Genomic DNA, 19,545 nt, shown 5'->3' on the forward strand with positions numbered 1-19,545 from the left:
TGTGTATGTGAATGTGTGTGTGTGTGTGTGTGTGTGTGTGTGTGTGTGTGTGTGTGTGCGCGCGTGTGTGTGAATACTTCAGAGAGAGTTTTGTGTGGTGAGTGGGTGGGTGCGTCAGTCAGTCGGACTGGGCTCTGCAGTGCACTCAGCCGCTGCGCTCTCCTCTCGGCTGAGTGGAAACATCATGTGTCTGTGGGACGCTCAGAAGAACAGCCCTGTTTCTCCAAACTGAGACCAGAATAGACGGCTAAAGACAGACCTGGGGAGGAAGAGGGCACAAAATGGACTCATCCAGAAACTTGGAGTAGACTACTTAGAAAAGAGGACCCAAAAGACACTGAAACCGGAGCCTTTTTGAGGATAGTTTTTATCTGTTCAGCCTTTTGATCCTACCACCTCAAACCTGGCTATGCCATGCTGGCCCAGAGGAACGGGCTACCACCAGGCTGTAAGCCGGTTCCTCTGAAGGATCACCCAGACCTGCGGGATGTGGACGTGAACGCCGAAGGGTGCTGCTCCCTCTCTCGTTCCCCCTCATCTGGAGGTTGTCCATGGGCTCGCCTGGCCGGGGTGGACGGCTGCCTGTCAGAGCCGTACTGTCTTTGGTTCCAGCTTTTGGCCAGGGCCTACTGGGGAGAGGTAGAACTGGGGCTGACCAGTCCTAACCGCAGCGTGTCCTGGGCTCGGCTCAGAGAAGCCTCCAGAAAGAACTGTGTCAGATCTCGGGTAAGGACAGTTGTGTATGAAAAAGATGGAGAGCATCTTGTGTATTGACATTTTGAGGAGGCAAGTTTAGCAGTTTTGAGGCATTTAGCGAATACCCTGACTTGCTGAAATATGTGTTTAGGCGATATCAGTGGCAGAGGTGTGTAGGTTTACATAGGAAGCATTTGACAGGGGAGAAGAGGTTTAGGGGCGGCTACACTTTGTTGTGCTGTCTGAGGAATTTTGTGTGCGTCATCCTGCTCTCCAGCAGCAGGGTAGTCCCGTTTCACTGACCGATATTTTTTGTAATGTGAGTGGGTCTGTGTGTGTGTGTGTGTGTGTGTGTGTGTGTTTTGGTTTTAGGTTTCATTTATTGTTGCTCCCTTTGGTAGTTTCCGAGTAACACTTGCTGTATGCTGTCAGAGGAAGATGAGGTGAAGATGATTTTCCAGCTGTGCGTATTTTAAAATGTATCCTTCTACCATTAGTTTTTATATATATATATATATATATATATATATATATATATATATATATATATATATATATATAGCATGGACTAAAGCTTAATAGAATGAAGTCATTGTGCAGCGATGGACCAAAATTATTGAACTGAAGGCATATTTTCCTATAGTATAGGGAGTAAGGGTGACTAATGTTAAAGTCTGTGGTCAGAGAGGGAGAGAAGTTTGGGAAGAAAAGGCGAGAGGGAGTGAAAGAGGTAGACGCATGAGGTCAGACGACCCACGGGTGACTCACACACTTTTCTAAGAAAAAATAAGAAATGAAAATAGTGTGGAGAAAAGCTGAGTCCACAAGTAATGCCATTCAAATTCACTCATCTCATATACATAAGTAGCAGGAATAGGCATGCAAATGCACCATCCCGCAGGCCACGACACCATATGGCAGTACACAGATCAAACCCTAAGTGTTGACATAATGGTGACTGTTTTGGTGAACAGATTGCATGCATAATTGAGTCATTTTTGTTTATCAGGTAATTGTGTGAGCTTGTTTGGAGCAGATTTACAGTATTGTACCTTTTGTGTGCGGCTGTCTTTTACTGAGGCACTATGCTGCTGTTTCCCTTCGCACTGTGCTATGCTCCTGCTTCTCTTGCTGTATAATTCAACATGTTATATATGTGGAGAGATGGAAAATGTGTGTGCACACCTCTTCCATGGGGCACTTGAGCCAATGGCTTAGCTATTGCATAATAAAACATAAAATCTTAAGCATGAAATCAAAACAAACAGCTACGTTGGACTGTCAGCCTCTACTCATTGTTACAATGTGGACGGAGGCTTACTTCCAGCTCCACACCACTGGGTATTGGTGGTCATACCATTAAGTCCACACCCATCCCACTCTCTGGAGGCCTCTACATCTGCTGCTCCCAGACAGGCCGAGGAGAGGTGTGGATAGAGAAGTCAGATGGATGGTGGGGAGAATGTCTTTGTTTTGGATCCACACCTACGATGTATTTTGGTAGGAGAAGAGCCTGTGGAGAGATCTGGGTTGAGGCTGAAACTCTTGGCAGGCTCTCGTAGCCCGGAGTCACTACGGTAGTGTTAGCAATAACCGCTAGCGCACACCCTGTGGTGCAGTGGTTCAGCTTCATCATTACTTTGATGATGGATGTGACAAAAGTCTTGTTGCTCAGACTGCTCGCAGCAGCAGGGAAGGCCAGAGTGTTTCTCAGTGATGGCTCAATATAGACGTCGTGATTAAGAGTTATAGAATATTTCCTGCTGTATGTGTGTTGTAAGCTGGGTTGTAAAGTTCCTGAAAAGGCTTTGGAAAGTAGATTCAAAATGGAGTTGGAGTGTTATTGTTGTCTTGTTGTATGTTTGGACTATTGCAACACGTGACCTTTTTTTGACTTTGAAACACCGAGAAATACGACTACAACTATCGAATATTTTCACTTTCGCTTATTTTCTTTGTTTATTTATTCATTGTTTGGTCTCAAAATTGGCCATCACAATTTCCAAGAGCCCGTTGTGACTTGACAAACCAAGACTCCAAAACTCAAATATATTGAAGTTACAAGAAGGAAAAGCAGTTTATCATTAAATTTGAAAGGCTAGAACTATATATTTTTTGGCATTTATGCTTAATAAACAGCTGGAATGAATGAATTTAATTTATAGGGGTGATCGAATGACTATATAGGGTATTTCACACTGTTCCTTAAGGTCTCCTAATAGGGTATGTAACATTGATTGGGCTGAAAATGGCCCGGTTGCTATTTTATGGGCCCTTATGCATCCCTGTGTTTTGGCCCTACTTGGAACGAGAGCTTTTCTTCCAAATATGGTATGCTCATGAATATTTAGATGAGCTGCGCGCTGATTGGTTGAGCGAACCACATACACATACATTGGAGACTAGACGGCAGGTCTCATATTTCAGACACTGCAATGTTTCGTTACTAAATTCACTTCTGAGACTTTTTTATGCGAGAAATCATAAAGCTCAAATATGGGCTGTTTTACGAAAATGAATGGCTAATTGCAAATTTGGTAAGACGTGTCGGACTTCATGAGACTTCTGATGAGACTTCGCTCCATACCCAGGGCAAAGTCACCGTTTCTGGGTTACTGGAATACCGGGGTTCTGCGGAGCTGGCCGGCTGCCGGCATAACTATAGTATATTTACAGTTTGAATTTCACTTCAATTTAATGCATTTTTGTGAATGTGAGGGGTTTCGTTAGCTGCTAGTGTCCCTTCAATCCTATGGGTGAAGATCACGGCTAGCTAGCTAGCTACACTTTCGGCATAACTATAATATATTTACACTTTGAATTTCGTCACGCCACTTATATTACAGCTACCTTAAGGTCTTACAAAGCTAACACTTGTGTCCAATTTCAATGTAATGCATTTTTGTGAATGTGAGGGGTTTCGTTAGCTGCTAGTGTCCCTTCAATCCTATAGGTAAAGATTGCGGATAGCTAGCTACACTTTCGGCATAACTATAATATATTTACACTTTGAATTTCGTCACGGCATGTATATCACAGCTACCCTAAGGTCTTACAAATCTTAGCTAACACATTTGCCGGTCGTGACGGAGATCCATCTAGCTCACAGCGAGCCGGGGTCTGTGAAGGAGGACACGCCGGGCGGCGAGGCAGCACCGGTCGCTGTCATGTTAGCCTGCTGAGCTCCTGCTGAACTCCGACACACAGTCGGACAACATTTGCAATTAGCCATCAATTTTTGTAAAACGGCACATATTTGACCTCTACATAGTTGATTTCTCGCATAAAAAAGTCTCAGAAGTGAATTTAGTAATTAAATAGCAGACGAACAATGTATAACATTTCTGAGATTTGCCTGACCTAGATTCAGAAGACTAAGCTGACCTCAGGTCAGTGGTGTAGCCTATGTAAATGTTGGGGCGTGACAAAGACTAGAGACTAGAGCCAAATAAGGGACAGCCACATAGTTGACGTCAACTATAGCTTTGTTGAGATTCGCCCATTTTCAGCAGCAGTTTCAAATTGTGAGATTTGCAGAGGAAAGAGGTGTCAATGGAATGTTGAGCTTCTATGTATGTCCTATTTACCCTCCAAACTGTCGTTTTTCAACTACGACAAGGTAAAATCGGTTTTGCATTCTATCACCCCTATTAAAAACAATTGTTGCTCACTCGTCGATTAATCGACTAATAGTTTCTACTACAATGTGGTGGCTTTTGCTGTAATTTAGTTGGACATATTTATATATGTGCATTCTTTAAAAAATGTTTTGGAAAAAAAGGATTGGTTCACAAAATCACATCATACTGTACCAGAGCTGAAATGATTAGTCATATCATTAGTCAATCAATAGAAAATTGGCAACTGTTTTGACAATCAATTACTCATCAGTCTTTTTTAAGTAAAAATGGAAAAGAAATCACTGGCTTCATCAACAACTTCTGATTTAGTTCCAAATATGAATTCATGCTGTTTTTTTTCCCATCCATGATAATAAACTGAATATCTTTGGTGTTTTTGACTGTTAGTCAGACAAAACAAAATATTTGAAGATGTCATCTTGAACCCGATGAATCAATTAATATAACGAATATTTAATGAAGACTCAATAATGAAACTAATCGGCAGTTGCAGTTCTACATCAAAGTATTGAGCCTTTTATCATGTAAATGTCAATGTAATCTCTAAATTTAGATGTAATATGTGACCACCTATTACTTCCTGTGTGTGTGTGTGTGTGTGTGTGTGTGTGTGTGTGTGTGTGTGTGTGTGTTTTGTTACATCATCTTCAGGAAAAGAGTCACTTAGTAAACTGGTGTGACTCACTGTATTTTCAGCTTAGCTACAGTTGCTAGTTGAGACCGAGTCAGCATAAACACTTTCTCTTGTATAACGTTTTAAATGAAAGTTTTGCTGCTGATGTGTAGCATGTGTTGTGTTTTGTAGGCATTCATTTTACTCAAGCTGAGAGCAGCCAGCATTTACTGAGTTTTTTTTTTTTTATCCTGTGTTAGTCACAGTAGGAATGTAGAAGATAAGTCTGTCATCATGCAAACACGCCAAATAGCCCTGCAAAGCCCCAAATGTGCAATAACTAAAGCCATATGTATGGCTGTGCGGAGCTCGGGGCAGTACAAATGTGGCTTAAATGACAATCCTGATTATTCTGACAGATACTATGATCACTGCCATTAACCACAACTTAGGAACAAAATTGTCTGACTGCATTTTTGGCCTCTGTCACCAACATTTTAACACTTTTCATCTGAGGATAGCGGGTGTGCTGAGTCAAATGAATGTTTCTGTATTTGCAAGCTAAGACTCAGATGTGAGGTGAATGTGATATATATCTATATTCTCACCGATTGCAGCCGCAGAGATCAGTTTGCTGGTATTTGAGACCATTTATGTTCAAGTGTTGATGGCATTACGAGTCGGGGAATATTCTGAGCTCTGTGACACTTAATGTAAGTGAACTAAAATGACAGATCAAGTCCAGTAAATAACAAAGTTAATCTGTAGAATGTACAGAATGTAGAATGTTGTAGTGGAAATGGGGGCGTATAGATAGATCCATCCATCCATCTTCGTGCGCTTATCCGGTATCGGGTCACGGGGGGAGCAGATATCTATATATCTATCTATAGATAGATATATAGATATATGTTGTATTGTTTGTGTGTTAGTATCAATCTGCCATTGTGTTTGTAATGACAGTCAGCAGAAGGATGTGGATGTGAGTTTGTTATCAACCGTAAACAAGTGGACATGTTCAGGTGCATCGTTATTTTCACAACCACATTTGATTTCTTAGTTGTGGAGCGCTGCATCATCTACATCAGTGGTTCCCAAACCAATGAGTTGTCAAGACTACCAGCGGGGGTCCCAGGATACATTTTGAGGGAGTTGATGATGATTTAAGGGGAAAGAAAGAGTAAACAATATATTTCTGTTGCACAAGATTGTTTATTTTTATCCTAACCTTTTAAAAATGTTTGGCTTTTTTTCTTATTAAATACAGGATCCTTTCACCTGGTATGCCTCTAAAAGTCCTTTTGAAGTACTGCTTACAGTGTTCACACTAAGGCCATAACCTGTGACATGGGGTCATGAGTTGGCATTGCTTAATTTTAAGCCCAAAAGTCCCAACAAAAAAAAGATTGAGTCACTGATGATTATTTTCCTTCAGTTTTTTGCATTCATCAGCATCGTTCAGCGTGAGATGAGAAGATCAATACCATACTTAGACAAGAGAGTTGTATCAATCTTCTCATCTAATTCTCAACAGAAAAAAAGCAAATATTCCCAGAAATAAAATTAAAAAAAGAAGCTCCTCTACTTTTCAATTTCTGTCTGTGTCAACACCAGTGTACACACTGTATATGTCCTGAAGATCAACACTGACGTACCTGTTTTTGTCCTCCTTTCAGGCCAAGCAGAAGGATGGGCGTGATCAAAGCGAGGCGTCTGCCGTGGCTTCTCCCGGGGCAGAAGAGGAGGCTTTTTGCTGGCCGGGGCCCAAGACGCTTCACCTGCGCCGAACCTCCCAGGGCTTCGGCTTCACACTGCGACACTTCATCGTCTACCCGCCCGAGTCTGCCGTCCACAACTCTCTGAAGGTGACAGAACGTCATCTCTTACCCCTCTGTTGACACTATGACCTAAATATAACAAAACAAAACAAACTCTACAACGTCTAATGCAATTTAGAGCTGAGTAATTGTTCAAAATAAGCAAGAAATTCTGACGTTGATGTAAGAAAATATACTCACATTTCCAAAGTAAATAAACTTTTGTTGAATTAAGTGATGTAAGCCTCAGGCCAGCAGGAGGATCTGACCTAATATAAGACACTGTTGTAAAAATCTTTGCTAAAAGAGACTTACTAGAAACAGATGGAATAATCTTACACCACAGGCAGTTTTAAGCAAATAAAACTTGGTTTTTATATATATATAGTTTAAGAACTAATTGATTTTTGACATTACCAAAGCAGTAACTGTACAATACGCATTTGATTGGACAAAGTACATCAGTGTTGTATACTCTTAAAATTGACTCTAGGACTCATTTCAACAACATTAAAAAGTGTAAGATTTTATTGCTTTTTTCTGGAATTACGACTGAATCAGGGCTTTTCTCCAAATACCAGTCACTTTATTGGCTCTTGTCCTCTGTTCTAACTCTGGCCTCGCTGTCAAGGGCCTGGAAATTATAACTACTGGTCAGTGTTCCAGATTTTAATCATACAATGTGACTTTATTTAGCTTTTTAGTGTCTACAATGATTAGAAAACACCTGATTTGTGTGACACGATGGGGAAAACATAATCAGAATTGTGATTTTTCAGCTGCTGTTTGAACACAGCTGTAGACAAACACATCAGTACTTGCGATGTGTCCCAGTTCCACACTACTTACTAATTGCACACAATATGTACTGTTTATCATGTTTATCATGTTTTTGCTGTTCTGAGATCCACCACTTGTTGTAATCTTTTCCAGCTGTCAGGAGCTCCTCAATTTCCCTAGTGGGAGGAAGTGTTTTTTTAATGATATCCTCAATGTTAGTTAACACAGAAACAAGTAATGACTGTGTCATGTTATGGCCACCGGTTTGAATTATTTCAACTTGGTTTCTTAGAAATAACATTTTGTCAGTCTGGGTGGATGGCACCAAATACTACAATACATTAGTCTCCCCTGGTGTTGCAATGGGAAAGAAGCCATTTTAAGGTGCAAATTAGAGCTGCTTCATCACAAAACATGGTGCCACAGTTCCTGAATTCATCCAAAATTGACCTAGAATTTAAAAATGAAGCTACTAATCTTCTGCCCGCCATTAGCAGCAAACGTAACAACATTTTAGACCTGTTGATGGGATATTTCTTACCGAAAAGGCACTTTGGGAGTCGTAGTTAACTTCTCGCCTTACATTTTTATGTACACAAGCTTATACCTTCGACTTTTTTAAATTCAAAACAGATGTGTTCTAACGCAGATGTTCATCTTCTGTACTGATGATTTAACCGGAATTGTTTCATGCCGATCAAATCCATAAAAGGGTTTCATCTGTCAGTCATGTAACATTGTCTATGGGGGAAATGAATGGACCAGGGAACCTGTGGCGCCCTAAAAGCTTCTCCTTCTTCACATTTCTATAGACATTGGTAGAGCTGCAACGGTTAGTTGATTAATTGATTAATTAGAAAATGAATCTGCAACTATTTTGGTAATAGTTTGAAGTCATTTTTCAAGCCAAAAAGCCCCAAAATCTCTAGTTAAAACAGAATTGTATTTGCTGCTTTTCTTTATCGTAAACTGAATATCAAATGTGTTTTTCGATTGTTGGTCAGACAAAACAAGACAGTTTTAGACATTATGTTTGGCTTTAGGTCGCGAGAAATAGAACTTTTTTACTTTTTTCTGACATTTTATAAAATGAACGGTCAATTAATGGAGCAGATTTTGTTTGCATACCGATGTCTTTGATACTTTTTTTTTTTTTTAAAGATTATTTTTTGGGCAATTTTAGGTCTTTATTGACAGGACAGCTGAAGAAATGAAATGGGAGAGAGAGGAGGGAATGACATGCAGCAAAGTGCCGCAGGTCGGAGTCGAACCCGGGCCCACTGCGTCGAGTAGTAAACCTCTATATATGGGCGCCCGCTCTACCAACTGAGCTATCCGGGCGCCCTTTGATACTTAATTTTGTCACTTTTACAAGTGTGGACACACGTCATACTGAAACCTGCTTGGAATCAGTATGCAGTATAGAATTGGGATACAGCTTAGGCATAGCACTTGGAAATCAACATTTCATCTGTTTAAGTTGCGACATTTAGTTTATTTAATTGTGGCCACGCTGCGCCAGACTGAAAAGCAGTACAATATCCCACTTGAACTGTTGTATTATTTATGCACGTTGTGTCAGTAATGTTAGTAAGGGGTTTTTCAGAGCCTCCCTGACTTGAATCATCCCACCTGGGAAGTCTGCCAGCTGTCCTCTGGATAACATCCGTACCAATCTGCCCTTTGGTATTAATCCTGACGTTACAGCACTTCCGGCTCCTAATGGGCACAGACGAACACACTCAGGGCTTTGGGTCAATACGACGGGGCTTCTTTAATGGTAGAATGTGAGTGTTTCGAGTCAGCTTCCTCAAAGCTTATCGTGGCCTCCTGACTACTATATTTTTGTTAGTGATAATTCAGGATAAATTTGGTTTACTTTTCTCTGAAGTGTATTTTGACAACCTTTTCAGTTTGCACAGAAGGATTTCCTACTTGTTAGCATAGTGCGTTCTTGTTTATAGCTTTTGGCTTCTGTTCTGCATGTTGAAAGAGAAACTGTGGCACGATTAGGATTTTCAGATATTTGTGTAACCAAAAAGATAGGCAGTTTCTCCCAGAGGCCTTCTTGGATAACACAATGTTGTTTCGGCCACTTTTAAGTCCAACGTGGACCGCTATGTGCTTTGTGATCTTGCTGTAACTTAATAAAAGGACATGAAGGTTTTGTGGACTTGAATTGAACCCAATTACATTAGCAAGTTTGTTGCTCGAAATGTCTTATCCAGCAGAATTTAGCCTTTAGTGTCCTGTGTAAGAAGTTGGCATTATTATTATGTAAATATGTAATTTTGAGACATTAATATAGGGCTGTCGATTATTTTCTTGATTAATCGATAGTTGTTTGGTCTATAAAATGTCTGAAAATCGTGAAAAAATGTCGACCAGTGTTTTCCAAAGCCCAAGATGACGTACTCAAATGTTTTTGTTCCCAAAACGATATTTAGTCATACTTTTTTTTAATTTTTTTTTAACTTTAATATTTGACAACTAATCAGTTCATCTTTGCAGCTCTACATTAATATATAGACATATACAACTAAACAAGCTGTTGCACGGCAACATTTTATCTTGACTTTTAGCTGACTGTCTTGAGTCCGCCATGGCCTTCGTATCGTAAGACGTGATTCTGGGAAGTATTCAAACTGAAACTTTAAATTCCAATCCATCAGGTCACACTCACTGTACACCCTGACCAGTTCTCCCATTATGTAACCCAAACCGACAAAAAAATAAATAATTCAGGGTCTTGGATTGGAGCACTTGATTAATCGCAGTTTGCAGGGTTAGCTTGAAGAGGGTCAGGCCGTCTTAAAGAAAGCCTCGGGAGAGCTAGGAGTCTTTAAGGATACATGGAGAACATATGTGTCACTGAGGGGAGGTGGATTAAAGCAGGAGTGTGTGGATGTTTAGCTGGGACTCAGAGGGAAATTAAAGTTTTATGTGTTGAGCAAATAAAAAAAATAAAAAAAACACACAAACATGAGTCCTGTCCGCTCTTGTGTCCTTGGAAGCTACTGTAAGATTACAACACACACAGAGGGAGCGCGACTTCATTCTCTGCGCAGGACGCCATTACTCCACTACATCTTTACATCTATAAATGTGGTGCATCAACCTGTGAATATACTGTAGTGATGCAAAAAAAATGAATGAAGAAGTATTTTCAAAAAAAAGGGGAAACTCTTAAATGAAATGAAATCACAAATCATTTACTTTCTGTTTTTCTCGTCCAGGATGAAGACAACGGCAGCCGAGGTAAGTGTAAAAAAAAAACAAACAAAAAAAAAAACTGTAAACCTTGTTCTATTTTCTTTTTTTTAATCCCTGCATGCATTAGCGATGTGTTCTGGGACCTCAGGTGTTGAGAAAACAATGGCACAGAATCCATTTACTCTCAGCTACTCTTCAGTAACTCCCCAGAATAGGGATCAAATTAGGATTGACAGTCCATTTCTCTAATGTATTCTCACTCTTTATAGATTGAAACGTTTCATTAGCTTTGGCAATTCAGTCCCATTAATAGCTTTTATTAATGGAGTGATTTGACCCGGGAATGGTACTAAAGCCAGTGTAAACAGCACGTTGCAGGAGAAGCTGCCTCTTCTGCAGGCTGTCAGGCAGACAGGCGATGTCGTGCTGCACTCAGGGTGTTTTAAAGCTTTGCTCTTCAGAGTGGCACTCAGAGCTTTGCTGTTAGCTTGGCAAGGCCTCAGCATTCCTCAGAGCATCCAGCTCCTCATTCCAGTCCCTCAGTATTCTGCTCACGTCTGCATGAATGCAGGAGGATTGCTCTGCTGTGTGGTCTTAAAGAAATAATCCATTGTATTTCTATTTAAATAAATATCCCATTTTTGGAAAAAAAAGGGATGTTTCCTTTGCCCCAGGCCAGTTCACGTAAGCTTATGTATTTTCTCATCCAAGCTCAGGATAGATCTTTCTTTTAAAAAACAAATTGATATCTTTCTGGCAGAAGCACCAGTGTTTTTGGCTGTAATGAATGGGGGGGAAAGGGAGAAGATTGTCATCATTAGCTGTTTGTTTGACTAGTAATGAACCCAAAGCTCTACCAGGTGTGATTCAGGGAATTGTTATGGCATGAGTGGACAGTGAAAGTAAAGAATCCAGGGTTAGAGGAGGGTGAGCACAGCGCTTTGTGATAATTCTGACTCTTAAATGCCTCTCAATGGGAAATTGAGAGATTCCTGTAAGTGTCCCTCATCATCCCTCTTGGCCCTTGGTGTCACATTCCTCACACTACCCCTCTCTCCACCCTTTTTAACCCCTCCGTGTCCACCCGCCTCATTCAACACAGACCTCAAAACATTGAACAACTCCCACACGAGGGCCCTGCTGTGGCAAGGGGAAACCCTACAGGGAATTTGTGTGGCTACACATTCTTGAACTTTAATTCCTTTTTGTGACTCATGTATGATTGTGTGTGTGCGCCCATGTCATAAAGTAGTATGTGGTTAGTGCAAGAGAACCATTCACCGCAAAGCTCAATAGAGATGGTGAATAATGATCCTGGCCTGGAGAGACCCCCCCCCCCTGCCACAGGAAGTCACTTGGCTTGCTTCCAGCCTCTCATAAATCCTTCTCTCAGAGACCCAGCAGTGGTGATGCTACTGGCAGGTAGTAGGGCCCATAGCTTATAGCAACAAGGGCACCAATATTAATCAAGCGTTAACATTTATAATAGTAATAAATGTAACATTGTTGTCGCTGTCCAGTGAAAACTGTGTATCTCCAAATATGGTGTTTTTCCAGGTATCCTGAAATGTTGGAGTGTTCCATTATGGTTTGAGAAAATTATTTTACGTCTCAAACTAAAAGAAAACATTTAAAAAATAATGTATTAAGTGGAAAAATGCATTGCTTAAAAGCTGAAAACAGGATAGTTTCAGGGTTTATTTTTTATGTTTTCACAGGACAGTAATGTACAAAGTTTTTCATGATAACCGGGACTTCTTAACATGTACGACACAAGTATGACGGAAAAGGCTCTGATTTTAAGAAATATAATTGTAACCTTTGATGAAATCGTACTGCTCCGAGATAAAGACAGATCTAACAAAAGTCTGTCCATCTTGTGTGCATTTTTATGACTGCAGCCAGCTGTGTTAGACCAGATTTACCCTTTTAATTAGAGGTTTTCTCTCGATCGCCAGCTCTTTCCGTCTACATGTTGAAGTGTCCAAAGTGCTCCTGATTGCATGTTGTGTCCAGATGTAATCTCTTCTGCACAACACTCCCAATCTCATTCTGTTCTCTCCTTCTTTGTGATCATGCCTGCTTTTAAAACATTCACACTCAGTTGCCAATACAGTCCTACGAAAAATACATGAAAGTTATATAATAGAATAATAGAAACATCTGACAATATCATGTGACAAATAATGTAGTTCTCAACTGAAAAGCCACTTGATTACAACATGCAACAGCCAAGCTGCCCTTTAACTGCACCTGTGTCCTTATAATCTTTGGAATTAAAGCCTAAATAGATTTAATAAGGAGTACTACATGATTTTGATGCAGATACAATGTTCGCTAAAAAGTTAAGATTGAAAGTTCATTCTTGACCTATTTGTTACGAATCAACATGTAGCCAGAGACTGAGGGAATTAAAAAAAACAGATTTGAAATGGCCTTTAACTTCCGGATATTTACCTTTTAGTGTCATTTTTCACTGATGCCTACAACTAGTTATTGTTGCTGTGTGATCACAGCAAACAGCATGCGCTCCCAAAACACATCCAGTAAACACACACAGACCCAGACAAACAATACATCCCATGTGTTTAGTTCTTTTAACATTTAAAAAAAGGAAAAGAAAAAATGCATTCTGCAGCTTTCTCCAGTTTTCTGTACCAGAGTCCGGTCTGTGATGTTTGCTGCAGCCTCCCGGCCTCCCCAGCGCTCCTCAGCGCAGTTTATTTGCTTGACTCTGGGCCAGTGTGTGATGAGACTGTTGGTGTTTGGAGAGAGCTTGGGGTGGGGTGGGGGGGGGGGGGGGGGGGGGGGCTGCTGACCGCATGTTGACTAGCTGGGTGTTGCTGCTGGAAACATTTCAAACCTCCAGAAAACACACAGAAAGACCCACACACACACACCGACATAGACACACAGAGATAGCAAACGTAAACATTGATATACAGTGTGTAGGTGCATAGTGAAAACACGGAAACGGAGTGTGTGTGTGTAAAGTATGGATCTGTTTATTTCCTTTCGCAGTGGTTGTCTACATACCAAATCTTCCCCTCTATCTCACTTCCTCTCTTCTTCCCCCCTACTCTGTCTCCGTCTCTGCCTTTCCTGTATCTCTTTCTCTTCAGCTGTGTATTTTAGCAGGTTGTTGAAGGGTAAAATCCAAATGAGGCGTTCTGTGCTATGCTTATGAAGCTGTGGTACCTCAGCAGCATAAAAGAAATGTCTCCTCATCTGTTCAAATATTTGTTTTTCATTCAACATGTAACACTTTTCTCTGCAGAAACCAGCTCAGCTTTATTTCCCTTTTTTTTTTTGGGGGGGTCAGATTTTGGTTCGTTCTCATAAAGTCTGCAGAGGGAACATAATGCAGGACAAGCAAACAGAATTCCCTAGTATTCCCCAGTGGGCTTTATAATGCCCCACCTTCTATAACATAGCTGTGTCCAAAGTTTTGTCATTCTCCTCCTTTCTCTCTCTCTCTGCTTCTAAGTCTACCCTCTAACCTCCCTATCTTTCTTTATCTTGTTCCTTTCTGTGTCTGTTTTCTTACTGCCCTCAATGACTTTTCCAGTTTCAGTTTGTTACCTTACACTGAACTCCCCAAATGTAGGTTCATTTATTAGCTTGTTTTCTCTTATTTATCTATAGCTACGAGTAGATCTCCCGACCAGCTATACAGCATATCTTAAATGTGAGTAATTGTAAAGCTGACAACTTGCTTCTTTGAGAAGTTGTTTAGCATTAAGACTGGAGTCATAAAAGCTTTTTTAGGCAAATATCCAAATGCAATTGACCGTTCACCCTCTTTAGTTACCTTTGCTACGCCTGTTGCTAAGCTTTTTGTTCTCACATATGCAGTTTACAGTGGGAGATTTACCACTCAAAATGTATAGTAATTGTTTAAAGGTCCCATGACATGCTGCTCTTTGGATGCTTTTATATAGACCTCAGTGGTCCCCTAATGCTGTATCTAAAGTTTCTTTTATATAGACCTCAGTGGTCCCCTAATACTGTATCTGAAGTCTCTTTTATATAGACCTCAGTGGTCCCCTAATACTGTATCTGAAGTCTCTTTTTATATAGACCTTAGTGGTCCCCTAATACTGTATCTGAAGTCTCTTTTATATAGACCTCAGTGGTCCCCTAATACTGTATCTAAAGTCTCTTTTATATAGACCTTAGTGGTCCCCTAATACTGTATCTGAAGTCTCTTTCCCGAAATTCAGCCTTGGTGCAGAATTACAGCCACTAGAGCCAGTCCCACAATGAGCTTTCCTTAGGATGTGCCATTTCTGTGTCTGTAGCTATTGGGTGGAGGGTGGGGGTGTGGCCTCGACCAACTGCCACTTTGTTCGGCAGTTGGCCTCTCTTTCTCATGGGGGGGCCAAATTCTCTGGGCGGGCAAAGCAGAGAAAGGGGAGGTAACCTTCCTCCTTATGATGTCATAAGGAGGAGATTCCAGATCGGCCCATCTGAGCTTTCATTTTCTCAAAGGCAGAGCAGGATACCCAGGGCTCGGTTTACAACTATCGCCATTTCTAGCCACTGGGGGACCATAGGCAGGCTGGGGGAACTCATATTAATGTTAAAAAACCTCATAAAGTGAAATTTTCATGCCATGGGACCTTTAAAGTTGGTTGTTATTTTTAGACAGAGGTAAACAAAAGCAGGCTTTTCCTTTCTAGCTGGCAAATATCAATTTTGCTGTATCAGAATTGCATCCTCACCAGTTGAACCAGTTGATGTAGAAAACAGCATTGTTCTTGTACAGTATTGCAGTGTAGAGTTAGTTAGTTATTGTATTATAAGTAGAATAAGGAAAAATGTAAGATCAAAATGATTTCATTCTAATGTTGGCTGCTTGGCTTACACAATGCTAACTCAGGTAACAGTGGCTGGGGTTGCTGGAGGGTAACATGGTCAAATCCTATAACCCTAACCTAAACTCTAATAAAGTAGTGGGGATTACTACAGAGTGAATGTGCTTTCGTGAATGAGGCTTTTTAACCTGTAACTCGACCAGCTAATGTAGTCAGCGCTACTGTACAGTAGGTAGTAAACATGTTAGCTGAACATGCTAATGGTGCAGCTGACATTAGAGCAAATAAACACAGTTTAATCCATTCCTTTTAATTTTTGCTTTTGTGTTTTTGCTTTTGGAAAGGTTAGAAAAAACAGACACCACCCTCCACATTCATGGCCAGCTGGCTCATGTCACACATTTCACACAGTATTTTAGGCTAAAATCACCCCATCTGTTTCCAGATGTTTGTCACTTCTTCCCTGTCAGTTGAACTTAAACTCCCTTGGTGGATAGTTTGGCTTATTTTACAGAAAGAAAACAAAACACTGAATCAACTTTTTTTGCTGTGTGGTCAATACATATCCTCTTTCCCCCGGTTGGATTTTAGTGTTTGGACTTCCTAGAAAAAAAGTGATGGAAAATACTGCACCACCTTCCTGTCTGTCCAGGTGTGTATGTGTCTCTGTCTGTTTCTGTGTTGTTTGTGTGTGAATCTGTGTCATGTAGCATTGCTGTCAGGAATGTTGCATTCATGGAAGTGTCTTAGTTTGAAATGATCTCAGCCTTCCAGGGATTTAGCCCTGCTGGGTGTCATCACAGATATATTGGAAGTGGTGTATATAGTAGCCAATAAGTAATTTATATTATATATTATTTATAGTTTATATAGTTCATTGTGTGTTATGATAAGACATTTAAAATATAGAAAGGTCAAAGTTAAGTTTGAGGTCATTCAGAAACAGTTTGACAAAAACGTTGTAACTTAAGTTCCACTTAGCAGCTTTTTCCAGAGCTTTCAACCACAGCTCTTCCTCAGCCGATGAAGTTTGCTCAGTTGTCATGGAGACAGCTACGTTTTCAAAGATGGTCTTTGGCGTCAAATACGAAGGGAAGCTACATACTTGGGCCATGTGATGACAACTAAGCTGTCTCCGTGTAAACTGAGATAACATTTGGAAATACAGGAAAAAGCTAATAAGTGGACCTTTTCATGCTCAATTGATCTTGCTGGGAACTATTTAGTTTATATGTTTATATTATGTATTTATGTAAGTATTGGCTGATGTATTGTTATCAGATTTATTTTAAATAGACATATCTAAATTGAAATACTGGGCCTCAAAAATACACATGGGTGTGGTTATAGTCCTCATTTTGTTTGTGTAACTACTGTTTAGAAACATGCTATTTCACTAAAGTTTTCATACTTACGTTTAGTTACTTACATGTAAGGACAAACTGCTGACTTGACAGTGTCTGTGATGACAGGGGCTTTAAGGTGTATTGACATGTCCTCTCTCAATGTGTGCTGAGGTTTCTGACATAGAGCTGTGGCTGTTTACAAAGTGCAGCGATTAGTGAAATGAGACCTGTCCATCTGAGACTGGCACCTACAAGTCGTTTTGCCATCTGACAAAGTCTATTGACACAGTTTAAGGATGTAGGTTTATTACGTATTTTAGGGGAGGTCAGAAGAGGGTTACGCAGGTGTTTTAGCAGAGTTTAAGCTTTCAAAGTAGAGTTGTGTTTGGACTAGTTTGCGTGTGAACTGCACAGAGTGTTTCTTCATGGGAATGGGCGAAAGAGAGGCAGAATTACAGTATTTATTTTCACGATGGCTTCATCTGCTGTCTTAAAGCAATCCAGTTTCTTTGAGCAGGAGTTTGACAAGGAAACACGCTGTTCTTTTGAAGGGAGCTGGGGTTTATGGATTTATGTTAAGTGTACTTGTGCTTTGACCTTCCCACACTATGGGGGATACACTATGCCAGGATTGAGTGCCTCCCATTTTCATATTTTTCTGCTGGAAGAGACCCGACACAGATAGCCATCTGAACACATACACAGTCCTCCTCCTCCTATTTACTGTTTGAAGTGTTTGGGGGAAGTTGAAGAAAACCACCTCTTCCTTTCAGTGTCAGAGCGAAGAACAAGCAACACATCTGCATAGGTTTTTGCATATTTTTGTATACTCGTATTATTTGTGTGTTGTGTTTGCAAATATGAGAGTGGCACTAATGGTAAAGAGCAGCAGGTTGGAGGTAGAGGTATTACGCCAGGGTTAATGCAGTGAGCGGGCAGCGGGCCCAGCCCTCTGAAGAATAACATTATCTAACCCAAAACAACCGGGGGAGCTGGCCGACACAACCGGGCCCAGCTGTGCAGCCAGGGACGACAGCCAAACCAGAGCTTGTAGATGCCAGAGAGCAGCGCTGACATCCAGCCAGTTGAATGTGCCCTGCTAGATTGGATCAGATAGGGTTTTATAAAACTTATAGTAAGGAAAAGAAATGCCATTTCTTTGCCTAATATATATCTGAAACGTGAGTTGTGGTTTACATAGACAGATTTTTCTGCTTTCCTGTGCTTAAAATGTTTAAAATGTGGGAGAAGCCAACAAACAAGGTCAATGTGTGTCTTCTTTTTTAAAGTAAAAGGTTTTCCAGAGCACCAAAAGACTCTAATAAGAAGCCGTCTCAAATTTCAAATTCTTGAATTAGACAAAGTTGTGTCATCATTGCATTTTGGAAATTGCAGATATCCATATTGGTATTCAGATAACTTTTGATGAATGGTGTAAAATGATGGGATTTTGTTTGTGCCGATTTTTCAAACTATTTAGATAAATGATGTATCGTATTTCAAGTTAAAGTGCCAATCATTTGCTGGTTCAAGCCTCTCAATGTGATGCTTTCCTTTGTCATGTATGCTACTAAACTGACTGTTGGTCAGATAGAACAAGCTATTTGAGAACATCACCTTGGTTTCTGGGAAATGTATGTGTTTTATGACATTTCCTAGACAAAACAGTTAGAAAATGAATTGAGAAAATGAACATCAGATAATCGATAATAGGCAAAATCATTAGTTACAGGGTTATTTATAACAAAAATGAGGGCGGTTTTCAATTAACAACTTTAGTAAGGGTCAGTTATAGCTTGCCAAATTAGGCCCATAGTCTTTTCACACTTGTTTATTCTTTTAGATGTCAAATGGGAAAGGATTTCCCAAATAAATACCTAAAACAGGCAAAAAATAAGATACGAAATTAGTTTATTCATTTTTTACTACACTTGCAGCTTACATAATGCCGTACTAAATGGCATTGATGTGGTAAACTTCAACCATGTGCCACCTATTGTAATTTGAGCAAAATATCTGCAATTATTCAACTAAATAAACTTTTAGGCCAAGTTCTGCTTCAAGCCTGCACCTGCTTACCAGAGTGTAACATGATGTAGTGACATGTAAATTAAGGACCTTGTTTACTAGTAAAACATTGGCCCCAAGTACCACCCAAGAGTAGCTGACGTTACTCAACTCTCATTCTGTGTTTTGGAACAGCCAAAGTAATTTTGAGGCATGCTGATGTCTTTCATTAATCCACATAGTAGTTCATGCTTCAGTAAGACAGTTGGGAGCATTAAAAATATCCAGAGCTTTAGATTTCAACATGTAATCCTGGTCATCCAGCTGCGTGGTATGGAAACTTCCAGAAATCCAATTTGTGCTGCAGAGTTGGAGCGCGGTGAGATTGGCTTGGGATTGGTAATTTGCCGAGTACACGGAGAGAGGGAGGGAGGTGGAGGGAGAGGTAGAGGGAGCATTTGTTAACATCTGTACCTTTACTGCGGCTCGTATCGGTCACGGCCCACATTGTGTCAGTGATGTCACACATAAATGCATCAGTGCAGTTTTTTCATCATGCTCTGTCAGGGGCTGCAATAGAGCCACTGAAGTTTTTCATATATCAAGTTTTTGTGA

General features: G+C 40.4%; 1 protein-coding gene across 1 annotated transcript in view; it reads left to right on the plus strand.

Moving 5' to 3' along the window:
• The window catches only part of arhgap21a (Rho GTPase activating protein 21a), an 86,214-nt gene that overhangs the window by 37,749 nt on the left and 28,920 nt on the right, over positions 1–19,545 (plus strand). Inside the window, exons 3-4 of the mRNA XM_078280107.1 lie at positions 6,627–6,815; positions 10,784–10,805. Coding sequence (XP_078136233.1) covers positions 6,627–6,815; positions 10,784–10,805 — 211 coding nt within the window. The remainder of the gene's footprint in view (positions 1–6,626; positions 6,816–10,783; positions 10,806–19,545) is intronic.

This window comes from Sander vitreus, chromosome 22 (assembly GCF_031162955.1).
Source record: "Sander vitreus isolate 19-12246 chromosome 22, sanVit1, whole genome shotgun sequence".
Classification (NCBI taxonomy): domain Eukaryota; kingdom Metazoa; phylum Chordata; class Actinopteri; order Perciformes; family Percidae; genus Sander; species Sander vitreus.